Source organism: Oncorhynchus masou, chromosome 6 (assembly GCF_036934945.1).
Source record: "Oncorhynchus masou masou isolate Uvic2021 chromosome 6, UVic_Omas_1.1, whole genome shotgun sequence".
Classification (NCBI taxonomy): domain Eukaryota; kingdom Metazoa; phylum Chordata; class Actinopteri; order Salmoniformes; family Salmonidae; genus Oncorhynchus; species Oncorhynchus masou.
In genome coordinates this window covers 33,534,018-33,558,981 of record NC_088217.1, presented here as the reverse complement: position 1 = coordinate 33,558,981, position 24,964 = coordinate 33,534,018, and the positions used below count along the sequence as shown (strand labels likewise).

The 24,964-nt window shown below is 42.9% G+C and overlaps 1 protein-coding gene across 2 annotated transcripts; it reads right to left on the bottom strand.

The window, feature by feature from the left end:
* Positions 1-466: 466 nt before the first annotated feature.
* On the bottom strand, positions 467-21,865 carry LOC135541940 (protein OS-9-like). 2 transcript variants are annotated; one of them, XM_064968450.1, is made up of 15 exons: positions 21,657-21,863; positions 21,053-21,235; positions 20,475-20,538; positions 20,131-20,207; positions 8,037-8,135; positions 7,658-7,859; positions 6,082-6,219; positions 5,859-5,959; positions 5,723-5,777; positions 5,517-5,608; positions 5,207-5,398; positions 4,800-5,007; positions 4,261-4,428; positions 3,508-3,617; positions 467-2,705 (listed from the first exon to the last, which is right to left on the bottom strand). In XM_064968450.1, exons 1-15 carry the CDS (start codon positions 21,804-21,806, stop codon positions 2,565-2,567), a joined length of 1,980 nt encoding a protein of 659 aa, XP_064824522.1. In that variant the 5' UTR covers positions 21,807-21,863; the 3' UTR covers positions 467-2,564. The 2 variants fall into 2 exon arrangements, with proteins under 2 accessions (XP_064824522.1, XP_064824523.1); XM_064968451.1 differs by lacking the exon at positions 4,261-4,428 and having other exon boundaries at positions 21,657-21,865.
* Positions 21,866-24,964: the final 3,099 nt, after the last annotated feature.

Here is a 24,964-nt window from a genome sequence, read left to right as displayed (position 1 = left end):
AGCACCAGAGCATTGTACAGTCATTGACGTAAGGCAAACGTTTTAACCAAGTAGCTACTGTACTAGAAAATATGATCCTTATGATAAAAGCTTCATTACTTCAAAAACATGTTGATGAAAGTGTGAGGGTGTTATGGGGTTGTTAACAGAAAAAGCAGTCGTTTCCTTCATATAGGCCAATCGCCTAAAAAATTGAAACCACAAATTCCTCAAAATATCAATAATCACTGTGGCATTTCTTGCCCATGTTATTTTAATGGTCTTTATTTTAAATCAGTTAGGTATGAGTATGCAGATTTTACAAGGCAGCTCAAAATTACTTTTAGGGAGGGTGTCCATCTAGTGTAGTGTAATAACTTACAATGTATCAACATTGGATCTGTTTGACCTCTTCACCCTATAATATCTCTCAGGGAAGTGTGCTTATAATGGTTTTAACTTCATATAAAAATGATCCCCTCACATGTTCAAGCCAAACCATTTTATATATTTTGATGAGCTGCAATTACATGATCACGACATGCAGGTAATATCAAAATAAACTCTGAACAAATTATATTAATTTGGAGACAGGTCAAAAAAAGCATTAAACATGGCAATTTAGCTAGCAATTGCTAGCTAATTTGTCCAATTTAGCTAGCTTGCTGTTCCTAGCTAATTTGTCCTGGGATATAAACATTGAGTTGTTATTTTACCTGAAATGCACAAGATCCTCTACCTTGACAATTAATTCACTCATAAAACGATCAACCAAACCGTTTCTAGTCATCTCTCCACCTTCCAGGCCTTTTCCTTCTCTTGACTTTATGAGATTGGCAACTTTAATAAATTAGGTGCATTACCGCCACTGACCTCGTTCGTCTTTCAGTCCCTGCTGGGTACCTGCTTCTCACAACCAATGAGGAGATGGGAGAAGCAGGACTTGCAGCGCGATCTGCATCAGAAATAGAACTGACTTCTATTTTAGCCCTTGGCAAAGCAGATGCGTGTTGGCGCAATAATTGAATAACAGATTTCTAAATGTAGGAGGGTGTCCATTTCTCTCACTAGATGAGCTCCAATACTTATTTCAGAGAAATTACATTTGAGTATCCTTTGGTTCTAAATGCCATTAGAGCTAAATATCATCTAACTTCAAATAACGGTTTTGAACATTCAAATTTTATAAATGTCAAGTTTCCAGAAACATCTCATCTTTTAAAATACTACAAAATCCATATGAAGTATGATTGCTTCAACAAGCATGTCAATTCCACAATGACAAAATTAACTTGGTATTGTAATTAAAGAGGAAAAGCTATACTAAATGACACTTGTTCTGATTTAAATAGTTCAAAACTGTGGTTCAACCTCTAAACCACAACAACATTAGTCTGAGTACCAGCCTCTTAAGCTAACATTCCACCCCTTGTCATTGTCAAAGAGAAAGAGTTTAATATGTGCTGGATTTATAGCGGAGTTGCTCATTGGCTGCCAGAATTAACATATTTTCCTTGACAACATGTGGAGCATCAGAAATAGAACGATAATTTATAAACAAAGTTTTTTTTAAAACATTTAGCTGTTCGCAAGTTGAATTAAGACATTTTGTGGATGGAATTGCAGTATTATTTAGTTTGAGAATTTAGACGTGTGCTACTGTAGAAACTTTCACAGATTGCTTTTTTTTTTTGTCCAGATGAAACCAGCAACCGGATACCAACATGTTCTGTGGAGAAAAAAAGTGACAAGAATTCCGATCGAATCAGGATCTGCTTGAGCTCATTAACAATAGAATGTTCATTGAAGATAGCAGAAAGGCCAGCCTCTTTGGCACATGACATGGAGTACAGAGAGTGGAGACACTGGTACCCAGCCTACAACAGCATGTGTCGCAATCTTTTTCAGGATTCTGAACCTGCATTCTTTAAACATTGCAGAACAAAACAAAATAAAAGATAAATTGAACAAAACACTCCTTTTGCAAACATATTGTATTCATCCAGTTGTGAAGCCAAGTGTAAATACCAGGTCAATTCCCCCAGTGCATCACTCATTGAAGTGATTTAATCAGTGTAGAGCAGCAAACAAATACAGAGGAGTAATTATAAGCACTGCTATGTGGATACAGGAGAGGGTATCATAGTTCTGTAGAAATGCAAAGTTCAACATCATATACAGTCCAAGAAAGAGACATTTTCACATGTGCAAATTGTCCAGTCCCATGGTGTTTTTCACCCTCCTCTGATTCCAACTGATAGCAATCAACATTGAAATAATGCTTTTTCAGCCATCACATTGGCCTCTCACTAGAGAGAGAAAAAAAACCTGACACTATTACACTACCACAGCTGAGACAATTGGATTGGTTTGTGCAAGGTACATAAGTGCCTGATACGGACACAACACATTTCTGAGTGTGGAAACAGGTGTGTCTGTGGACACTGGTTTTACCAATGGGGCCCCAGGGGAGGCTGAGACTTGACAGTGAGTTCAGAGCTCTGACAGGGGAGAGGGACACTCCTTGTCTCCTAGCCTCCACAGGTGCTTGGTTCCCACGATGCGAGGAAACGTCTCCCCAGAGCTCATAACTCCACATCGTCCGAGTCCGGTGCAGTACTGGTGGACTGGGCCTCTTCCTGTCCCTCTCCCCATACAAATCTGTAGTTGTTTTCCAACTCCTGCTGTCTCTTTTGCTCCTTGTAAACCTCTTCTGTTCCCCCTGTCTGAGAGAAATACAGGGAAGAGCAAAAATAATAGCTCATATATTACTTAGACTTCTTCCAAAATGTTAAACTGCTTCCCTCTCCATCAATTGCTTATATTGGTTGAGAGCAGTCGTTGAATCAAATAGAGAAAATGTCCTTACAGAGCTTTTTCAACACATATCAAAACCTTTTTCTAGACGGAAGAGGAAACTCTAGTGTTTTTTAACTCCATAATATCGACAGAAACATGGCAAACGTTGTTTAGAATCAATCCTCAAGGTGTTTTTCACATATCTATTCGATGATAAATCATTCGTGGCAGTTGCCTTTCTCCTCTGAACCAAATGAAAAGTGGACGCAGCTGGAGATTGCGCAATAATTTCGACGGAGGACACCAAGCGGACACCTGGTAAATGTAGTCTCTTATGGTCAATCTTCCAATGATATGCCTACAAATACATCACAATGCTGCAGACACCTTGGGGAAACGAAAGAAAGTGTAGGCTCATTCCTGGCGCATTCACAGCCATATAAGGAGACATTGGAACACAGCACATTTAAAATCTGGGGCATTTCCTGTCTGAAATTTCATCTTGGTTTCGCCTGTATCATTAGTTGTGTGGCACTCACAGACAATATCTTTGCAGTTTTGGAAACGTCGGAGTGTTTTCTTTCCAAAGCTGTCAATTATATGCATAGTCGAGCATCTTTTTGTGACAAAATATCTTGTTTAAAACGGGAACGTTTTTCATCCAAAAATGAAATACTGCCCCCAGAGTTTCAAGAGGTTAAAAGGTTGATTTTTTAAAATTGCAATTACCAGTAGGTTGATGAGCAGCTCTCTGAAGGACTTGGTATCTTCTTCAGTCAACCACTGGTCCCCAGCCTCCTCAGCTGTCCTTCGTGTTATAATCTTCACCTCAATTTTACCTTAAAAAAATCATTTTTCAACTTTACAATACTAACAAGCGTTTCACATAGACCAAAGCGCGTGCGCACGCACACACACTAGAATATATATCTCTGCACAAACATGAATGTCAGCCAGCAACCCTATTGAAAAGCTTCTGACACAATACCACACAAAATGAGAATAGATCATAGAAACGAGACATGGAAACCACACAAGAGACAGATGAAAATGGATGAGACAGTGTGACTGTTGCATCTACACCTCTTAAAAATATATTTCATGCTATATACAAATCATTAAAATCCAGGCGGAAAATATTTACACAAGAAGCAACCTAGTATCACAGTCAACTCCAGCCTAAAATCAGATAAGCCTATTTTGAAATGTTAATATGACAAGCACACCCAGAAGCTTCCTCAGATAATATGTTCACACATTAACTTTGCCACACACCAGAGATCTGAAGGGAATTTAAAAACCCATTTCAACAGATACGAGATCATGCAAAGCATAGCTCTGTTTTGCCAGTGACCCCCTTCTATTTTTGGAACCTGACCTAAATAGCCCAAATTAGATGAGAAGAGTGACATGATCATACGCTAAAGATATCAGGAGGAAAAGAGAGACAGGCCGTGTGTTTTTGGGCACTCCCCTTCCTACCTTCGGCCTTCAGTCCCGCCTTCTCTAGCTGTTCTTTAACCACGTCCTTAATGTGCTGCCACTGGGGGTCACCTTCGCCCATCTCCTGAACTTTGACCTCCCCATCAGGACTGCTGCCTGTCTTATACTTAGTAACTCTGATCTTAACAAGGTCGTCAGCCGCTTGGTCTGGGGTGACGAGACAAAAGAGGGACAAACAACAGAGGTCACCTCCCAACAAGTAAAAGTAGGGCAACAGGATGTAGGAGTTAAAGCCAGCAATGTGGGTGGGATCGCTCAAGAGTTTTCAATTCACTACCGGTATTCTATGATTCCCTTTCTCTATATATGGGACTGTAAGTATACTGATATAGCCTACTCCCATTTTACTCTCTCCTGAGCATTGAACAGCGAATCTCCTAAAGGGTACTGAACATGATGGAACAAGAAATTATGACAGTCATCTACATAGAAATGAATATACACGGAATGTAGATGTATGATCTATGAACACAGAGCCAGGCCTAGAGGGTGGAGGTCCAGGCAGAGAGCCCAGTTACCTGGCTGTCGAGGGGCCAGGCTGGGACTGCCCCTGGCTGGGTCGTTGGCCCTCTGGCCTCCCTCTGTCTGGGGCTCTGCCTCTGTGTCCCTGGCCTCTTTGTCCTCCAGGCGGTCCAGCAGCTTGTCCAGAGTAGCCTCCAGGGTCTGGGTTGCCTGAGTGCGGTCAAACTCCCCCTTCAGACCCTCGGTCTCCAGTTCTTGCTGAGCCTAGACCAAAAAAAGAGAAACCCCACGAAGCAACATTATCAATCAAAATATTAACATGTTGACAAAATAATAGTCATTTAGATGTCCATCTACCTCACGTTTGGCCAATAATGTGGTTGAGCACTCAATAACCTGTTCTATTACAGAGACCCATTTACAGCCTGTACATTTGTCTAGCATCTCTAGTGTCTGTTCGCACCTCGTCTATGATGTTGTCAAACTCCTTTTGCATTTCCCCTTTCATTTCCTCAATGTTGGCAGAAGGCACTGAGATGTCAGCTATCTCCTCCTCAAACTCCTGCAGCAAGAGATGCTCTTCTTCCTCCCCCTCCTCATCCCTCTCCTCCTTTTGGAGTTCCTCTCGTTCTTGTTTGGCTTCATTTTCTGCTTTCTAAGAAAGAACTCAGAATTAACCATATTGAAATTAAATGCACAAAAATGTCACTGAATTATGAATACACTGTTATGGGTAAAAGTAAACTGTGCCATGGCCTAAAGGCAGCACTAACCTTTCTGTTGCTCTCTTTGAGATGCTGCACAAATTTCATCAGGTCTGCAGGGTCAGTGATGATCTTGAAGTTAAATTGTTCATCTCCAAAGGCTATGAGGAATAAAAAAAAACTCCAGATGGATATTAACCAAAAGGAAAATACTTGAAAGCATCAGAAGTGATATTGCAGTGAAAAAATAAAGAAATTCCAGTTTAATATATTACCATCCTCTGTGACCTCATTGTCTGTGAGCTGATTATCATAGGCATCCTCTCCAGCCTGTGAAACCAAAACACTGTTGGTGCCATCTTGTGGAAGACTAAGGCATACGTTCAAAGATATGACGATCACTGACTGTACCTGATACTCTGAAGTGGTGTCAGTTGCTGTGGTACTCCCTGGCTTTGTCACTCCCTCCCAGAAATCAGAATCCTCGGGCTCTTCAGAGGTCAGAACTGCATCTGGTCCAAGAGGAATGAATCAAGAGGACAGATTTTTCTCAATATGATGCTTTCATTATAAAATCCTGCAAGCAAGCTGTCCAATAAATTAAGTACTTTGATTAAGCAAACGGGATTTGTACCTTTTGTGTCTGACCCCAGGACATCTGGGTCATCAGTTGGCGTCGCTGAGTCCTCGTCTGTCCCCTCGTCACCAGCCAACATCTCATCAAGAGTCTTCAGCTCCTCTGAGATCTGCTCCACTTTACGTTTCGTATCCGCTGAAAATGAAAGACAGAGCGAGAAGCAGAGTTACATTATTCATTAGGGCTTGTGAAATCAGGAAAGTAGCAATTAAAATATTTAGCCTGGCTCCATATCACAGTACATAGTGGTTCATCCTTTAAAAAGTTGCATCATACTGCAGCACACCTTGTGGGCTGCTGCAGAATTCTATGGCACGTTATGCGATTGTCCGACATTTTTACCATTAATGCTAGTTAGACCACCAGAAGGAATCTTTGAGAAGCATTTGATAGTAATGCCAATATTGAAGACTAAAGAATTGTACAACCTTTTTGTAAGAACATGTATATGGGATTGATTTTAAGAAATGTAGCTTAATTAATTGAATATTATGGAGTTACTATTGGAAGAAAAACTAAACCCTTAGGGTTTCCGTTAATGCCATTTTTTCTGTTCCATCCTGTATAACGTGATGGTCGGGAGAAGGCTTCAGTACTAAGAGCATAAGAGGATTGGAGGATTCTAAATTAATATCTAAGAGGCATTTTTCATTAGGGCAAATCTGATCTGTGAGAATATCTAAATGGGCTCTCATATCATTCAAAACTAATTCATAATAAATCGCTTTGTTTAAAAATTAACGATATTTTGGAGATTATTTTGTTTTCATTTAACCTAGTGAGCGAGAAAAGGCCATTCTTAAAAATGGGGTGAGACATTCTCACTAATTTGGAAATAAAGTTTGTTATTTAGACTGGTTTATTTCTGTTTTTAGAGGGAGAGAAACCAAAAGCCGCCTCATGGGTCTCCCGGTGGCGGCTGGCACAGGTATCAAAGCAGCATCTGTAGTAATGCAGTTTTCACTGCGATGCAGTGTCTTAGACCGTTGCACCACAAAGTTTAACGCTGATCAATTGCCATGCACAAAGTACCAAAATACAGAGGTGTTGGTAAAGGTATATTGTCCTGCTAATAGCCCATAATGGGCTATTATAATACTGTACATGGTGTCTAGGTTAGGATAACCAAAACATTTCTTTATTAAAAGACTATCAGAAAGAATGTTGGTACTTATTTTGATCCAAAGCCATGAATGAGTGAGTCACTCAGCTTTATGTAGGTGCCGGGGATAAATGACTTAGAAATGACTGCCTAAAAGGTCAGCATCCCGGAGTCGCCTCTTCACTGTTGACGTTGAGACTGGTGTTTTGTGGCTACAATTTAATGAAGCTGCCAGTTGTTGACGTGAGGACTCAGTTTCAATTTGGTTTATGTCACCCATTGAATTGTCAGTTAGAGACACAGTAGCGCCTTGGGACCCAAAAGGATAATCAGTGCTCCAACTCCCCATTGCGCTGGTCTAGAGCAATGTAGTGATACAGGGTACCACAGCATAATCGCAAAACATTTAGTTGAGCAACCACTGTATAGGGCAAGCACCCTCCCAAAGGCCCCCAGCCCCTGTTGACTCACAGACTTGGGCCTTGACATAGTCCATGTACTGCTGGGTGCTGAGGGCTGGCTGGCACACAATGCCCTGGGGCTTGGCGGTGTAGGGCGGGCGCAGGAAGGGGTGCTGGCAGGTGCGGGTGGTGTGGACCGTCAGCACGTAGCGGCACGACTGGGGCTCATCCACACGGGCCACGTAGTCCCCCGAGCCCTCCTCACACACAAACTGGACGACACAGACCAGAGCAAATCAGGGGCCAGAAGTCATGGATTGTCAAGGAGCCACACCAGTCATATCTAATGTGTTTGGAGTTTTACAATATTTATTAAATACAATACAAAACACAGGTGGTCCTTACTGATGTTTATTGCAATATTAAGACCCCATCGCATAGGCTCTCACCCTGACTTCAGTCTCCCTGGGGTTCCCGTTCAGGTCACACTTGGAGCCATTGACATAGCTCTGACTGTGGTAGCGCTTCAGTCTGTGTTGCTTGGAGGCCTGGGCACCAGGGAGGAAGAGAAAGATATTATTATCAATGCATACACCATGGATATTCTACTGTATCATCAAATTGCATAGACCATTACATCAAATTTAAACACTTGCCCCCAATGCCCCCCTTTCATGATAGACGTGTTAATATTGCACCATAAATTGTGCCTTCCTGTATTATACTTACAATGTTTATTATATTCTACTGAGCCATTTACTTTATGCTTGTAATCTAAACTTTTATTATTGTTGTTGAATTGTCCAGAAGGAACCTGCCAGTAAGAATTTTGTTGGACAGTGTATCCTGTACATACAACTTGAAACCACGGGAGGGTATCAGGGGAGGGAGTCACTTCTGCTGTAGCAATCAAGTAAACAGCCTCACACGTGGTTCTTTCCCTCATATCATCAACCTGAACAAGGTACATGCTGTGTTCCAAAACCAACAAGCAGGCCGTACCTGCCAAGCACTCATTCTAACCCTAATGCAACTATAGTAAAATGGGTGAAAAACAAAGTAGGATACAAATCTAAACAGCTTGAGATTTTCCTGTACATTCTCTCTCAATTGGCTTATACAACATGCTTTTTGCATGTTTTCCAGCAAGTATACATGAAAAACTGTCCTTTGTATGAGCAGAGTTAAACACATTCTTAATCAAATAAACTTTATTTGTTAAAATGCGCCGAATACAACATGTGTAGACCTTACCGTGAAATGCTTATTACAAGCCCTTAACCAAAAGTGCAGTTGAAGATAAGAGTTACGAAAAAAAAAAATAACTAAAAGTAACACAAAATAACGAGGCTATATACAGTGAGTACCGGTATTGAATCAGTGTGGGGGTAGAGGTAATTTGTTCATGTAGGTAGGTTGAAGTGACTATGTATAGATAATAAACAGCGAGTAGCAACAGTGTAAAAAAATTACCATACCAGGCAGTGATGCAACTGGGCAGGATGCTCTCGATGGTGCAGCTGTAGAACTTTGAGGATCTGGGAACCCCTGCTAAATCTTTTCAGTCTACTGAGGGGGAACAGGTGTTGTGCAATCTTCATGACTGTCTTGGTGTGTTTGGACCATGATAGTTCATTGGGGATTTGGACACCAAGGAACTTGAAACTCTCGACCCGCTCCACTATAGCCCCATTGATGTAAATGGGGACCTGTTCGGCCCGCCTTTTCCCATAGTCCACGATCAGCTCATTTGTCTTGCTCACATTGAGGGAGAGGTTGTTGTCCTGGTACCACACTGCCAGGTCTCGGACCTACTCGCTATAGGGGTCTCCTCGTTGTCGGTGATCTTGGGTTGAGCCGTGGCGGAGATCTTTGTGGGCTATACTCTGCCTTGTCTCAGGATGGTAAGTTGAAGATATCCCTCTAGTGGTGTGGGGGTGCTTCAGCCTCCAGAATTTATGCTGCAGTAGTTTGTGTCTGGGGGCTAGGGTCAGTTTGTTATATCTGGAGTACTTCTCCTGTCCTATCCGGTGTTCTGTGTGAATTTAAGTATGCTCTCTCTAATTCTCTCTCTCTCTCTCGGAGGACCTGAGCCCTAGGACCATGCCTCAGGACTACCTGACATGATGACTCCTTGCTGTCCCCAGTCCACCTGGCCGTGCTGCTGCTCCAGTTTCAACTGTTCTGCCTGTGATTATTATTATTTGACCATGCTGGTCATTTATGAACATTTGAACATCTTGGCCATGTTCTGTTATAATCTCCACCCGGCACAGCCAGAAGAGGACTGGCCACCCCACGTAGCTTGGTTCCTCTCTAGGTTTCTTCCTAGGTTTTGGCCTTTCTAGGGAGTTTTTCCTAGCCAGCGTGCTTCTACACCTGCATTGCTTGCTGTTTGGGGTTTTAGGCTGAGTTTCTGTACAGCACTTTGAGATATCAGCTGATGTACAAAGGGCTATATAAATAAATTAAATTTGATTTGATTTGATCAGGCCTACCACTTGTGTCATCAGAAAACTTGATGGTGTTGGAGTTGTGTTTAGCCTCGCAGTTGCGGGTGAAAAGAGTACAGGAGGGGACTAAGCACACACCCTTGAGGCGCCCCAGTTTTGAGGATCTGCATAGCAGACGTGTTGTTGCCTACCCTTCCCACCTGGGGGCGGCCCTTCAGGAAGTCCAGGATCCAATTGCAGAGGGAGGTGTTAAGTCCCAGGGTCCTTAGCTTAGTGGGTACTATGGTGTTGAACACTCAACTGTAGTCAATGAACAGCATTCTCACATAGGTGTTCCCTTTTGTCCAGGTGGGAAAGGGCAGTGTGGTGTGCGATTGAGATTGTGTCATCTGTGGATCTGTTGGAGCGGTATGCGAATTGGAGTGGGTCTAGGATATCCAGGATGGATGCTGTTGTGAGCCATGACCAGCTTTTCAAAGCACTCCATGCCTACCGACGTGACAGGTTAAAGGAAATATTCATAGCCTGTTGTACATTAAAAAGTATTAGTAAATTCATAGTATGTGAGGATCTTAAAACATCTAAGGTTAAAAAGATGCATTCAGTATTAGTTGATAGAGATTGATAACATTCATACAATTGTGTTAAAGTTCAAATCTGTCAAAGTGTACGAATTGTGAGAGTAATGTGTAAACGTTATATTGATTACTTTATTTTGTAGTGCCTAACAGTGTTAACCTGTGATCTACGAAATGCTCTTAATCTATGAGCCGGAGATCGATTGCTCTGGTCTCCATCCATATTCCTGGGGAAAATCGCGGTCTTTTCTCATTACACTAAACGTTGAATTGAGAATACAACACCGTATCACTCTTGTGATTATTTCTCCCCTGTTTTCAGGGGCGTAACATTTTTGGAGGCTCCGCTGAGATTGCTGCTCAGATGTCCAGTTTCCACACCCTGGTCGCTGAATTCCGAGCCAGCTAAATCTCCACATAACTCAGGCAGGCTGCAGTGAGGAAAGTGTTGCTGTTCGATGGAAGCTGGAAGTTAGTGGTTAAGTACGTGTCAACTGAGGCCATTGATCGACCATCAGAGACAGTAAAGACCATCTAATTCAGAGTCAACTCCTGCACAGTAAAAGTTCCTCCTGTTCTGTCAACATGACAAGCGCCTTGGAAGAACTACAGGAAGAGGTAGTAGGAGAATTGCACACCCTGACTAAAGGCAAATTACTAGAGATATGTGATTTCCTTGAAATATCAGGCGAACAGAGAAGAGATGTTAAAGATAAATCCCGCATATCATTAATGACTCGCATTATGATGTTCCTTGGAAGAGAGGAAGTCGCAGAGTTAGAAGATGGCGGCATGTCAGAATTGTTGCTACTTAAAGACAAAATGACAGAGATGATCAGTGGCAGAGATAACAAAACAGGGCAAATTGACCATGATATCGAACCAGCCGGAACACATCACAGAATAGAGGAACTGAGAACTGTAACCCCACAACAAGGGGTGGGAACTGAGCAGATTACTGCAGCCAAAGCCAGTGATTCTCTGCGTCAGCCCCAACACCATGCCAATCTTCAGGGGAGCGTGCCGCTTTCACCCAATGCACAGCCCAGCTCATACTGGCGCAAAGAGTTTAAAATTTCTGGTCAGATAGGTGAACCGGGCCAGAAAGAAAAACTGATTTTTTCCAGCCTTGCCCATCAGATTGAAAATGGACTTAACAGAGGCTATCCTGAGGTAGAAATAGTAGACGCAGTAGTCAGGGCTATTTCTCCAGGCTCACAGCTACGCAGCTACTTGGAAGGTAAACCCCAGCTAACTCTTCCCACACTTAGATGTATCCTGCGTTCCCACTTCCAAGAGAAGAGTGCAACAGAGCTTTACAAACAGCTAGCTTCAGAAGCACAGCATAGCAAGGAGACCCCTCAAAGCTTCCTGATGCGCGTTTTAGATTTGAGGCAAAAAGTACTGTTTGCATCCCAGGAGTCAGAATCAGGGCTTAAGTATGACCCTGCTCTAGTCCAGAGCATGTGTTTTCACACAGTCCTTACGGGTCACCAGAGTGACAGAATCAGGATAGACATGCAGCCTCTCTTACTAGAGAGCGAAACATCAGATGAGGTTTTACTAGAGAAGCTGAACATTGCTTGCGCTAATGAAATAGAAAGACGAAACAAAAAGCGGTTTAATGCCCCACAGCCTGCTACAACTGTAAGTGTAGTCCAGTTAGAAGAGGCGCCATCTGCAAAGTGTCCTGTGAAGGAAGCCAAAGCTAAGATACCCGCAGAACTGTTAAGAGTTAGCTGAACTTAAGACAGGCATAGCTTCTCTAAAAGGTCTCAGTGCAGAGATTGCTCAGATTAAGGAGACATTACAGCAGCCTGTTTCAGTCACCGCCTTGTGCCTATGCCCCACCCCCAGTTAGGAGGCCAGATAGGGACCCCCAGCCACCTGTTTCCCAGCAGCAGTATTACAGCAACTACAGTCGGTCCCAAGCACTTGACCTTGCGCAGCATCAATATGCACCTAACCGGTATACCAACCACTCTGCTCAAGCTCCAAGGAGGTGTTTTGTCTGCCAGCAGGCCAGAACAGATGCACGCTGCACACACTGCCTCCGATGTGGGAGTGGAGAACATTTTCAAGCTGGGTGTAAAATCCGGGGAGCCAGACCATCAAGGGAGGCCCCTTTAAACGGAAACGGGTTACTGCTGAGGGACGAGTGTTAACCGTAGCTACCAAAAAGTCCCAGAAATGTGCAAATTGTGCCAAAGAAGATTCATTTGAGAACCTGAAACAATGTTCATCATGTAAAGAGACACTGTACTGTTCCAAAGTATGTCAACACCAACATTGGACTAAACATAAGGAAAAATGCACTCACCTGAAAATTGACTCTACCAGTGAAAGGTTTTCCTGCACAGAGGAAAATGCCCACTCCTTACCATCCCTAGCTCAAGGTTACCACCCCCGTAAGGTCACCTCGCTAGTCGGCAGACAGTGCCTTATTGAGTGTTACCTGAATCGCCACCACCTCCAAGCTCTATGGGATACAGGCTCTCAGGTATCGGTCATTGATGAACGATGGAAAGAGGAATCTCTCCCGAACGCAAGGCTGAGAGATGTTTCAGAAATCCTGGACTCACCTGATGATCTAAGGTTGACTGCAGCAAATGGGACTGAAATGCCGTACCTGGGATGGATTGAAACAACTTTTCGGCTAGCCTCTGAAACTGACCAAACAAAGGAACTGATCATCCCGGTGCTGGTAATGAAAGGCTGTCACCTATCCCATTCCATCATAGGTTTCAATGTTATCGAGCACATACTGACAATGACCGAAAAGACTAAACGATACAGTACAGTAAAAACAGCTTTCCCAAGCCTCAAAAGAAACAAGGTGAGAGCTTTTATACAGGCTGTTAGCGCAGAACAGACAGATGAATACGCAGTGAAAACCAAGAAAGAGAAGGTTGCTGTACCAAAACACAGTAGCATTCAGATTGAGTGCCGTGTAGCTTCCCAGCCTTTCAAAGATGACATGACAATGCTTTTCCAGCCAGACCTGAACCCGCAGTGGCCAGACGACCTTGAGTTCTTTGACACACTAGTCAAAGTCAGGAAAGGTGTTTTTCCAGTTATCCTGCTTGATGTCTCTAACCCCACTGACCACGACATTGCCCTGCTAGGACGCACAATAATCGGTACAGTACAAACCATTATGACTGTGTTACCTGCCCAAGTCTTTGAAAAAAACTTTCACCTCAGCCACAGTGAATCACACCAGCGTTCAAACCCCATGTACTGCTACTGAAGAGTGGGATCCACCAGTAGGTTTAACTCACCTAACCGAAGAGCAGAGAGAGGTTGTTAGGCAAATGCTTAGAGAAGAGTGTCACTCCTTCTCCAGATCAGACAATGACATTGGCTGCATTGAACGGTTGAAAATGACTATTTCTCTAAAGGACTCTGAACCAATAAAGCGCACATACATGTCAGTGCCCAGGCCACTGTATCAGGAGATGAAGGGTTACATTTATGACCTCATAGTCCAGGGCTGGGTTAGGAAGTCAAACTCTTCATATTCTTCACCTGTCGTGTGCGTTCGTAAGAAGGACGGGACCCTCCGGTTGTGTATAGATTACAGAGATCTGAACAGAAAGACACATCCCGACCGCCAGCCAATCCCTCGGGTCCAAGACAGCATTCCTTATCTGGACGACACGCTAGTTTTCAGTAAAACATTCAACAGCCATGTGAATGATGTGCGAAAAGTTTTGCAGCGTCTCAGAGTGTATGGCATTAAACTCAAGCCAAGTAAGTGTGATCTCTTTAAACCCCAGGTCTGTTATTTGGGCAGAATAGTGTCTGCAGAGGGCAGCCGAGTTGACCCAGCCGATTTTGAAGCAGTAAGAGCATTGAAAGAAATCAGACCAGAGACTGTGGGCCAGCTCAGAAAAATGCTTGGTTTACTCACTTACTACAGACAGTACATCAAAGACTTTTCTAGGAGTGCCAGCTGCCTGTATGACCTCCTGAAAGCAGATTCAGAGAAATTACCTGACCACCACAGAAAACAAAAACAAAGAACGTAAGTCATGTGGTGCCCTCAAACAAGCCAATCCTGTGGACTGACCAGCATCAACAGGCACTTGAACAGCTGATTGAGTGTTTGCTTCACCCACCAGTTTTAGGTTTCCCTGATTTCACTCAGCCATTTGTTGTACACACTGATGAGTCACACCAAGGCTTGGGAGCAGTTCTTTATCAAAAGCAAGAGGGGAAGCTTAGGGTCATTGCTTATGGCTCTCGAACCTTAACAGCAGCTGAGAAGAACTATCACTACCACTCGAGCAAGCTAGAATTTCTAGCTCTAAAATGGGCAATCACTGATAAGTTCCATGACTATTTGTACTATGCTCCGACCTTCACTGTATACAGCGATAACAACCCGCTCTGCTACATTCTGTCTACTGCAAAACTGAACGCAACCACTTCCAGGTGGGTTGCAGACCTGGCCGATTTCCCCTTTACAATAAAGTACAGGCCAGGCACCGAGAACGGTGATGCAGATGCTTTGTCAAGGATGCCACTGGATGTAGAGTCACTGATGAGAGAATGTTCTGAGGAGCTTCCACCAGACACCATCGCCGCCACGATACAAGCAGTTGAGGTACAGAAAGAGGCTGGTGTACTTTGGTCATTTTCAGCTGCATCTATGTCAGTATCAGCTGAAGGTGAGACAACCACTGCAACAACCAGCTCCATCCCAAAAGATGGGATAAGAGAAGCACAAGAATCTGATCCGGTCATCAGTCCTGTGCTCAATTTCAAACTGTCGGGTTCCAAACCGCCAGTTAAAGAGCAAAAGAAATTCAGTCCAAAGACAAAATGCCTATTCAGAGAATGGGACAAATTGACAATAGACAGTGATGGCATTCTGTACAGAATCACTACAGCCCGCAAGCAGTTAGTTCTACCAGAGCAGTACAAAGGTAAAGTGATGGAAGAGTTGCACAATAACATGGGACACCAAGGTACTGACCGCACTGTATCACTAGTAAGTGACCGCTTCTTCTGGCCATATATGCAATCTGACATCGAGCACTATGTGACTAAAATTTGTAGCTGTGTCAAGCAGAAAAAGCCAGCCCATGCAACAAGAGCTCCTCTGACAAACATTGTGACAACACAGCCATTTGAACTGGTATGTATTGACTTCCTTCATCTCGACAGATGCAAAGGGGGATATGAGTACATCCTCGTGATTGTTGATCATTTTACACGTTTCACTCAAGCCTACGCCACCACATCAAAGTCAGGTAAAACTGCTGCAAATCTCATCTTCAATGACTTTGCCCTGAAGTTTGGGTTCCCGTCCCGCATCCACCATGACCAAGGGGGAGAATTTGAAAATCAGTTGTTCCATCAGTTAAAGAAACTCAGTGGCATGGCTGGGTCCAGGACAACACCCTATCACCCGATGGGAAACGGTCAAGCGGAACGCATGAACAGAACATTGTTGCAAATGTTAAAGACACTAACTGAGACACAAAAGGCTAATTGGAAGGAGTCTCTGAACAAACTGGTTTATGCCTATAACTGCACCCGTTGCGAAGTGACTGGCTATTCACCATTTTATCTTCTGTTTGGGAGATCACCCAGGCTTCCAGTTGATATGCTCTTTGGATTGTGCACAGAGGCAGGTTCCAGTACCCAGCGAGACTACGTGGAGAACTGGAAACGAGGGATGGAAGAAGCATACGCCATTGCAAATGAAAATGCTCAGAAAGCAACTGAAAGAAGTAAGAAGTACTATGACACTAAAGTTAGGAGTTCAGTGCTACAGCCTGGCGAGCGAGTTCTGATTAAAAACCTGACACCAAGAGGAGGACCAGGAAAACTCCGTAACTATTGGGAAGATACAATTCACACAGTGGTGAGACAAATGGGTTCAGACCTGCCGATTTATGAATTGAGACCAGAAAAGGGTAGGGGACGCTCCAGGGTCCTGCACAGAAACCTGCTCATGTCCTGTGACCACTTACCTTTTGAGACACAACCAAAAATGACCAAAGTGGACAAAAGTCAGAAAACGAGGAGACACCAGCCTGCATCACAGCCTCTAGATTCTGATGAAGACAGTGGGGATGAATATGACCTTCATCATGAGCCGCTACAGGTTCCCACATCTCCTACAGTACCTGAGGAGAGGAATGCTGAACCAGCGAGAGAGTAGGAACACAGACCCCCAACAGTGAAACAGACAGTTGCAGTGCCAGTCCCTGATACGCTAACAGCACAGCCTCTTGTTGAAAAGCGGCTGGAGGAGACAACAACAGTTAAAGACCTGCCTGCTGAGGGGATTAACTTGCCTGCTGAAAATTTGCCTGATGATCGTCCACCAAGTGCCTTTCCTTCATATACTGATGCTGCTGAACCAGCCTACCAGCTGCCACAAAGAGAGACACCCTCCAAGACGTATCACCTATGATCAGCTTGGTATCCCTTCCTGCTACAGTATCCAGCCACAGTTGTTCCCTGTCTACTCTGCACCAGGACTGGTTCCATGGCTGCCATCACTACAGCAATGTTACTTTCAGCCACCTTACATGTATGGGTTTCAGCAAACATGAGGCTACAGAGTTGACATGTTTGACCATGGACTACTGTCTGATTTCACAGACTGTCAAAAGAGACCATTTGCAGACTATGCATATAGATCATTAAAATTGATGGACTGTTGATCAATAGTATGAGGAAATACTGCTTATGTTATATAGCTGGTCAACAGATATGGACTGTGAATATAACTTGTTAGTTATATTTGAACTGTGACCCTTGACCTCTGCTCAAGTACTACCTTACAGAAGAGGATTTTCTAGGTCCAGTGCATACGGACTGTTGAAGAAGACAATGTTGGTAATGTTGGGACAACATTTATTTTGTCAGGGAGAGTGTAACAGGTTAAAGGAAATATTCATAGCCTGTTGTACATTAAAAAGTATTAGTAAATTCATAGTATGTGAGGATCTTAAAACATCTAAGGTTAAAAAGATGCATTCAGTATTAGTTGATAGAGATTGATAACATTCATATAATTGTGTTAAAGTTCAAATCTGTCAAAGTGTACGAATTGTGAGAGTAATGTGTAAACGTTATATTGATTACTTTATTTTGTAGTGCCTAACAGTGTTAACCTGTGATCTACGAAATGCTCTTAATCTATGAGCCGGAGATCGATTGCTCTGGTCTCCACCCATATTCCTGGGGAAAATCGCGGTCTTTTCTCATTACACTAAACGTTGAATTGAGAATACAACACCGTATCACTCTCGTGATTATTTCTCCCCTGTTTTCAGGTACTTTATTGATGATAAAAATAGTCATTTAAATGTTATAACTCGCTAACATGTCAAGAGTGTTTAAGGTGTGTCTTAGTAACGTCTTGAGGAAGTTAGAAAAGAGTAATATTAGCCCTGCTCGGTTGAAGTGAAGAATAGCATCGTACTGAGAGTAGCTGTCATCTTATGTCGATTGTGAATGAACATGTGCGTTGTTAATAAGATATTTTGCTGTGTTATTTGTATAATGGGTTTTCTGTTGTTTTGTAATGTGTTAGTTTTGTGAAATGTTTACACTAAACGTTGAATTGAGAATACAACACCGTATCACTCTCGTGATTATTTCTCCCCTGTTTTCAGGGGCGTAACAAGTGCTACGGGGCGGTAATCATTTAGGCTGGTTACCTTCACTTCCTTGGGCACAGGAACTATGGTGGTCTGCTTGAAACATGTAGATATTACAGACTCAGTCAGGAAGAGGTTGAAAATGTCCGTTTAGACACTTTCCAGTTGGTCCGCGCATGCTTTGAGTACACGTCCTGGTAATCCTGTTCCCGCTGCATTGTTAATGTTGACCTGTTTAAAGGTCTCACATCGGTGACCAAGAGCGTTATCACACAGTTGTCCAGAACAGCTGGTGCTCTCGTGCATGCTTCAGTATTGCTTGCCTCGAAGCAAGCATAAAAGGCATTTAGCTCATCTGGTCGGCTCGCGACACTGGGCAGCTCACGTCTGGGTTTCCCTTTGTAGTCCATAATAGTTTTCAAGCCCTGCCACATCCGACAAGCGTCAGAACTGATGTAGTAGGATTCAATCTTAATCCTGTATTGATGCTTTGCTTTTTTAATGGTTCATCTGTGGGCATTGCGGGATTTCTTATAAGGGTCCAGATTAGTGTAACGCTCCTTGAAAGCGGCAGCTCTAGCCTTTAGCTCAATGTGGATGTTGCCTGTAATCCATGGCTTCTGGTTGGGTTATCTACGTACAGTCACTGTGGGGACAACGTTGTTGATGCACTTATTGATGAAGCCGATGACTGATGTGGTACACTCCTCAACGCCATTTGATGAATCACGGAACATATTCCAGTCTGTGCCAGCAAAACAGTCTGCGTCATCTGACCACTTCCGTATTGAGCAAGTCACTAGTACTTCCTTCTTTAGTTTTTGCTTGTAAGCAGGAATCAGGAGCATAGAATTATGGTCAGATTTGCCAAATGGAGGGCGGGGGAAGAGCTTTATATGCATCACTGTGTGTGGAGTAAAGGTGGTCTAGAGTCCTCTTTCCCTCTGGTTGCACATGTGAAATGTTGGTAGAAATGAGGTAAAACGGATGTAAGTTCGCCTGCATTAAAGTCCCCAGCCACTAGGGGCGCCACTTCTGGATGAGCATTTGTCTTGTTTGCTTATGGCCTCATACAGCTGGTTGAGTGCGGTCTTAGTGTCAACATCGTGGTGGTAAATAGAAAGCTAAGAATAATATAGATGAGAACTCTAGGTAGATAGTGTAGTCTACAGCTTATCATAAGGTACTCTACCTCAGGCGAGCAATACCTAGAGACTTCTTTAATATTAGACATCGCGCACCAGCTGTTATTGACAAATAGACACACACCCCCGCCCCTCGTCTTACCAGACGTAGCTTCTCTGTCCTGCTGGTGTATGGAAAATAACGGCAGCTCTATATTATCCGTGTAGTCATTCAGCCATGACTCGGTGAAACATAAGATATTACAGCTAATGTCCCATTGGTTGTATAATCGTGATCGTAGGTCATCTATTTTATTTTCCAATGACTGCCATCTGTTCTATTGGCCAACGTGCAATGGGAGTTTACTCACTGGCCTACGAATTATGAGAAGGAAACCCGGCCTCCACCCTTTTTTTTCACGCTAATGACGGGGATTTGAGCCCGTTCCCGAGAAAGCAGTATATCCTTCGCGTCGGACTCGTTAAAGAAAAAAATATTCTTCCAGTTCGAGGTGAGTAATTGCTGTTCTGATGTCGAGAAGTTATTTTCGGTCATAAGAGACAGTAGCAGCTACATTATGTACAAAATAAGTTTAAAAAGTGAAATGCAAAAAAAAAAATTACAAATAGCAAAGTTGGTTAGGAGGATGTAAAACGTCAGTCATCCCCTCCAGCGCCACAAAGTAACACCACAAAGTATGACAAAATGCTTTAAGGGTAGAGAGGAGAGGGGCTGCATGCAACAGAGGATTAAACCAGTTACCTTGGCTGTTTCATTGTTCCAGTCAAACTCTGAATCATAGTACCCCAGGAAGAGAACATCCCCTTTGATGTCTGTGTCTGTGGAGAAATAAAAAGACTATCATTAGAGGCAAGGCCTAAATCTAAATAGACAAAGCACCATCAGGGAAACCATGTGATGCAGTAGCACTTGACAGACAGGTCAACACTACGCAGGTCAACACCAGAGAAGTAAATAACAACGTGTAACAAGAGGATCCAAAATAAACATGGTGAAAGTGTAAACAGTGAGTACAAACAAGATGATCCAGCTGTTGCTACTTGTGTTAACTTTTGGCAAACACCGTGGTTGAAAATAAGTCTTACCCTCAAGGTGGTACTGTCTAATGTGTTGTCCATAGCAGAACTCATATGTCCACCAGTCTTTTGTCTGCAGTTATAGAGAATGACAACATTTCAGTTGCTATGACATTTCATATTCATGTTGGACAGTGACCTTACAATACCATAAGAATAGCAAATAGCCTAGGCTGCCTTATATGGAGAAGTTGATTTCTTATGTGCATATGTAGTCTGTCCAACTCAAGGTCCGATAGATTACAAGTTCAATAATCCAAGTGACTTCATCCATATACAGTAAGAGAGGTAGCTTATTGTAAAAAAATTGGATGGTTAGGTTATGCAAACTGACCAAATCAGATAAGCACGATAGGTATTTAACTGTCAATACAAGTTGCACAACTCATTGCAAGCATCCAACCTGGGCCAACTAAACTTATTCTCTTCCATTTAATTAAAAGCGTCACTTTACACCAGAACTATTGCAGACAGTTATAAAGTGGCCAGGGGAGAAAACTGTTTAGACATTGATGCAATATGAAGCACTGTTGTCTCTAGGCAGTGGTATAGTATTCCTCCCCTTAGTCTTCTTGTGTGTGTCTGACCTTCACTAGGCAGGGGGCAGTGTGCATGGGCTTGAGCAGGTCTGGGATGCTTGGTCCGGTGTAGCCTTGGGAGTCAGGCTCAGAGGCTCGGTCCTGGTGAAACCTCACTGCCTGGGCTGGAAGGCGACATTCATACATCTGCTTGTATTTGCTGGACACCAGCATGACTTCTTCTGTCTTAGCCTGTATTGTAGAAAACATGAGATAACGCTAGATAAAACAGACTCTATTACATAGCTAGTTAACGAGATAGCTAGCTAGGCAAGTATGATATCTGACATCTGCTGTCAACTTGAAACTGCGTTTTCTAAACGATAGCTACATATTAGTAGGTAGCAACAGTTAGCACAATGTATCGGTCTGTGCATAACGGTAACGTCCGCATTGTTGACTGGGGCGCTAGCTAGCAGCACTATAACGTTACTTCATCTAATTAGATAGCTAGTGCATTATCATTTCATTCAAATATCACGACTAAGGTTAGCAAGCCATTAGCCATCTGACTCCACTAGCAATCTACAGTAACGTTAGCTAACTGGGCAGAATCTCTGAGACCATGCATGCTAGCTAACGTAAACTATAAATTCTTAATTTCACGTCTCACCTGCCCCATAATGACAGGATCGGGAAGAATCTGGATCCCATATTTCACCTCGTTTAATTCCTCTAGATTCAAGAAAGCCAAGACGGATAGCTGACATGTCAAAAAGAAAACGTACAATCCCCTCAACCACCTAACCACGGAAGCAGCCATGATAGCTAGTTTCTGATTCTCTTTCTTCTATGGTATAAAAGCTAGCTAGCTACATCTGTCAAGTCTTGTTGCTGTTTATTTCTGCTATGGAACGTCATGGATTGGACGACAAGGACATCAAATACCACATAATACGGTATTATACATGTCAATCAAAGCCACTACGTTGTCCTATTGGATAATTGTCAAACATATCCAGAATCCCTCGTTTTGGACACGACTGTTTCCTCGATTGGTCGAATAAGTATGTATAGGCGTGGCTCATACATCATTGGGTCAGTTCGTTTTACATGGCCCGGTTCCCCGGGTAGTTTAGATTTCATTTAACCCTTGTTAACCCTTGTGTGGTGTTTGGGTCTGTGGGACCAATTTTCAATGTTTACTCAAATAAAAACTATACAATTAATAATTTTTTCAACCTGAGATTCATTGGCCTTGGCTCATTTTCTGTGAAGAACATGTAAAATAACACATTTTCATTGAGTGCACACTGTGTACACTCCTACACATTTATAAAGCACATATTTGGTAATCAGGTCCACTGGACCCGAGGGTAATAAAAGTGTGGAAAAGTGTATGTGTAGGTCAAAACAAGTAAAAATGAAACAAAAAGGTTTGCTGTGTGCCTTCACTGTGTCACCCTCCTCCCTGGGCCTGCTGTTTCAAAATAACACCAAGAACCTGTCTGTCTGTCTCCCTGCCTATCTGCATGACTTCAGCTTTTCTCACACTCTTTACCCTTTGTAGTGTGTGAAACTACACAATGTATTGCGGGAACCTGCACAATGTTATTACAATACATTATTTCGATACATTATTTTGATACATTGTAAAAATATACCCCAGCCAGGTGCAAAGACAGACAAGCTAGCGGCAATCAGGTCAGTGTGGGACAAGTTGGTGGACTGCCTTCCACTGTTTCACAACCCTGGACCCAAAGTTATTGTTGATAAGCAGCTTATGCCATTTAGGGGCTGCTGCCCCTTTAGGCAGTACATACCGTCTAAACCCGCAAAATATGGAATCAAGTTCTGGGCTGACTGTGATGCTGCTTTATCATATGTGTGGAACTTGCAAGTGTATACGGAGAAGCCAGATTGAGGAGCCCCTGAGAAGAACCAAGGGATGCGGGTTGTCCTGGACGTGACACAGGGTCTCTGTGGCCACATCAAATGCAATAACTTTTTCACTTCGCACAAGCTGGGACTGGAGCTCCTCAAGAGGAACCCGACGATGGTAGGAATAGTACGAAAAAACATGCCAGAGCTCCCTCCTCAGCTGTTGAATACATGGAACAGGCCTATCAATTCCTCTAAGTTTGTGTTCACAGCTGACACGTCCCTAGTGTCCAACGTGCCAAAGAAAGGCAAAAATGAAGCTGCATAGGGATGGGAGAATCTATGGCCAGGAATCTCAAAAAACAGAGATCATAGTGGATTGCAATGCCACAAAAGGAGGGGTGAACAATTTAGACAAGCTGGTGTCTAGCTACAGCTGCAAAATAAGAACCCTATGCTGGTACCCCATCCGCCCAACCCACAGAACCAACAACTCCAATACAGGAAGTAAGTGTGAGTGAGGTTGTTGCATGTGTGTGTGTCTGACTCTCCTACCTTTGTCACGTTCTGACTTTAGTTCTTTTGTTATGTCTTTGTTTTATGTTGGTCAGGGCGAGAGTGGGGGGGGGGGAGGGGTTGTCTTTGTTCGTTTTTCTATGTTGTGTTTTGCATTTGGCCTGGTATGGTTCTCAATCAGAGAAAGGTGTCGTTACTTGTTTTCTGTCTTTGTGTATGTCACCAGACAGGACTGTTTCATTTTGTGTCATTCACTTTGTTATTTTTGTTTTAGTGTGTTTAATAAATTCATCATGAACACGTACCACGCTGCGCATTGGTCCTCCAATCCTTGCTACTCCTCCTCAGAAGAGGAGGAAGATGAGCGTTACAGAATCACCCACCAACCAAGGACCAAGCAGCGTGGTAATGGGTAGCGGCAGAAATCTCAAGACTCCTGGACATGGGAGGAGATTTTGAATGGAGAAGGACCCTGGGCACAGGCTGGGGAATATCGCCGCCCCAAGGCAGAGCTGGAGGCAGCGAAAGCTGAGCAGCGGTGGTATATATATTTTGACTTGTTTAATTAACACTTTTTTGGTTACTACATCATTCCATATGTGTTATTTCATAGTTTTGATGTCTTCACTATTATTCTACAATGTAGAAAATTGTTTTAAAAAATAAAGAAAAACCCTTTAATGAGTAGGTGTGTCCAAAAGTTTGACTGGTACTGTAGGTGAGTGAGTGAGATGTTTGTAAAATTCCTTTCTAGATTGCAGCCGGTAGCAACAAGAAAAAGCGTTGCGATGTGTGTGAACCCAAGAACAGGAAGACACAGTACACATGCATCAACTGCAAGAAATACATGTGCAACACACACACAGTAAAACTCTGTTCCTCATGTGGTGTGTAGAACGGCCTTCATTTGTGTTCAACAGGGCTCATTTATCATTTCCATTAAATACTGTATGTAAAATGTGTCCTTCTAATTTGTTCAGTTCAAAGCAATAAACATCAGTAGCGATGAAAACCTTGTTTTATTTATATTTGTTCAAGATAAATATGATTTATTCCACCCATGTCTTGATTATAATATATTTTTGTTTACAAAAATCCCTTTTACAAAAAAACATTCTTGTGCTTTTATTGATAAATGTGATCTAGCAGAGGTAAATGGAAAATGTTAACCATGTATGCTGTCTATATTGCTTGTAATTGAAGTCAACATCTAAGTATTAACAATTTTTTACATGCATTGTTATGGCCGTATTGTTTTATAAATCCAATAATATTGTGGGTCCTTCAGACCCTAGAACATTGGATGAATAACAAAAAGATGAACACCTGCTCCCAAGTGGTGCAGCGGTCTAAGGAACTGCATCTCAGTGCTTAAGACATCACTACAGACACCCTGGTTAGATTCCAGGCTGTTTCACAATCGGCCATGATTCGGAGTCCCATAGGGAAGTGCACAATTGGCCCAGTGTTGTCTGGGTTTGGCTGGTGTAGGCCATCATTGCAAATAATAATTTGTCCTTAACTGACTTGCCTAGTTAAATAAAATGTAATAAAAAACAAGTGTTAAGGACCATTGGAACGGTC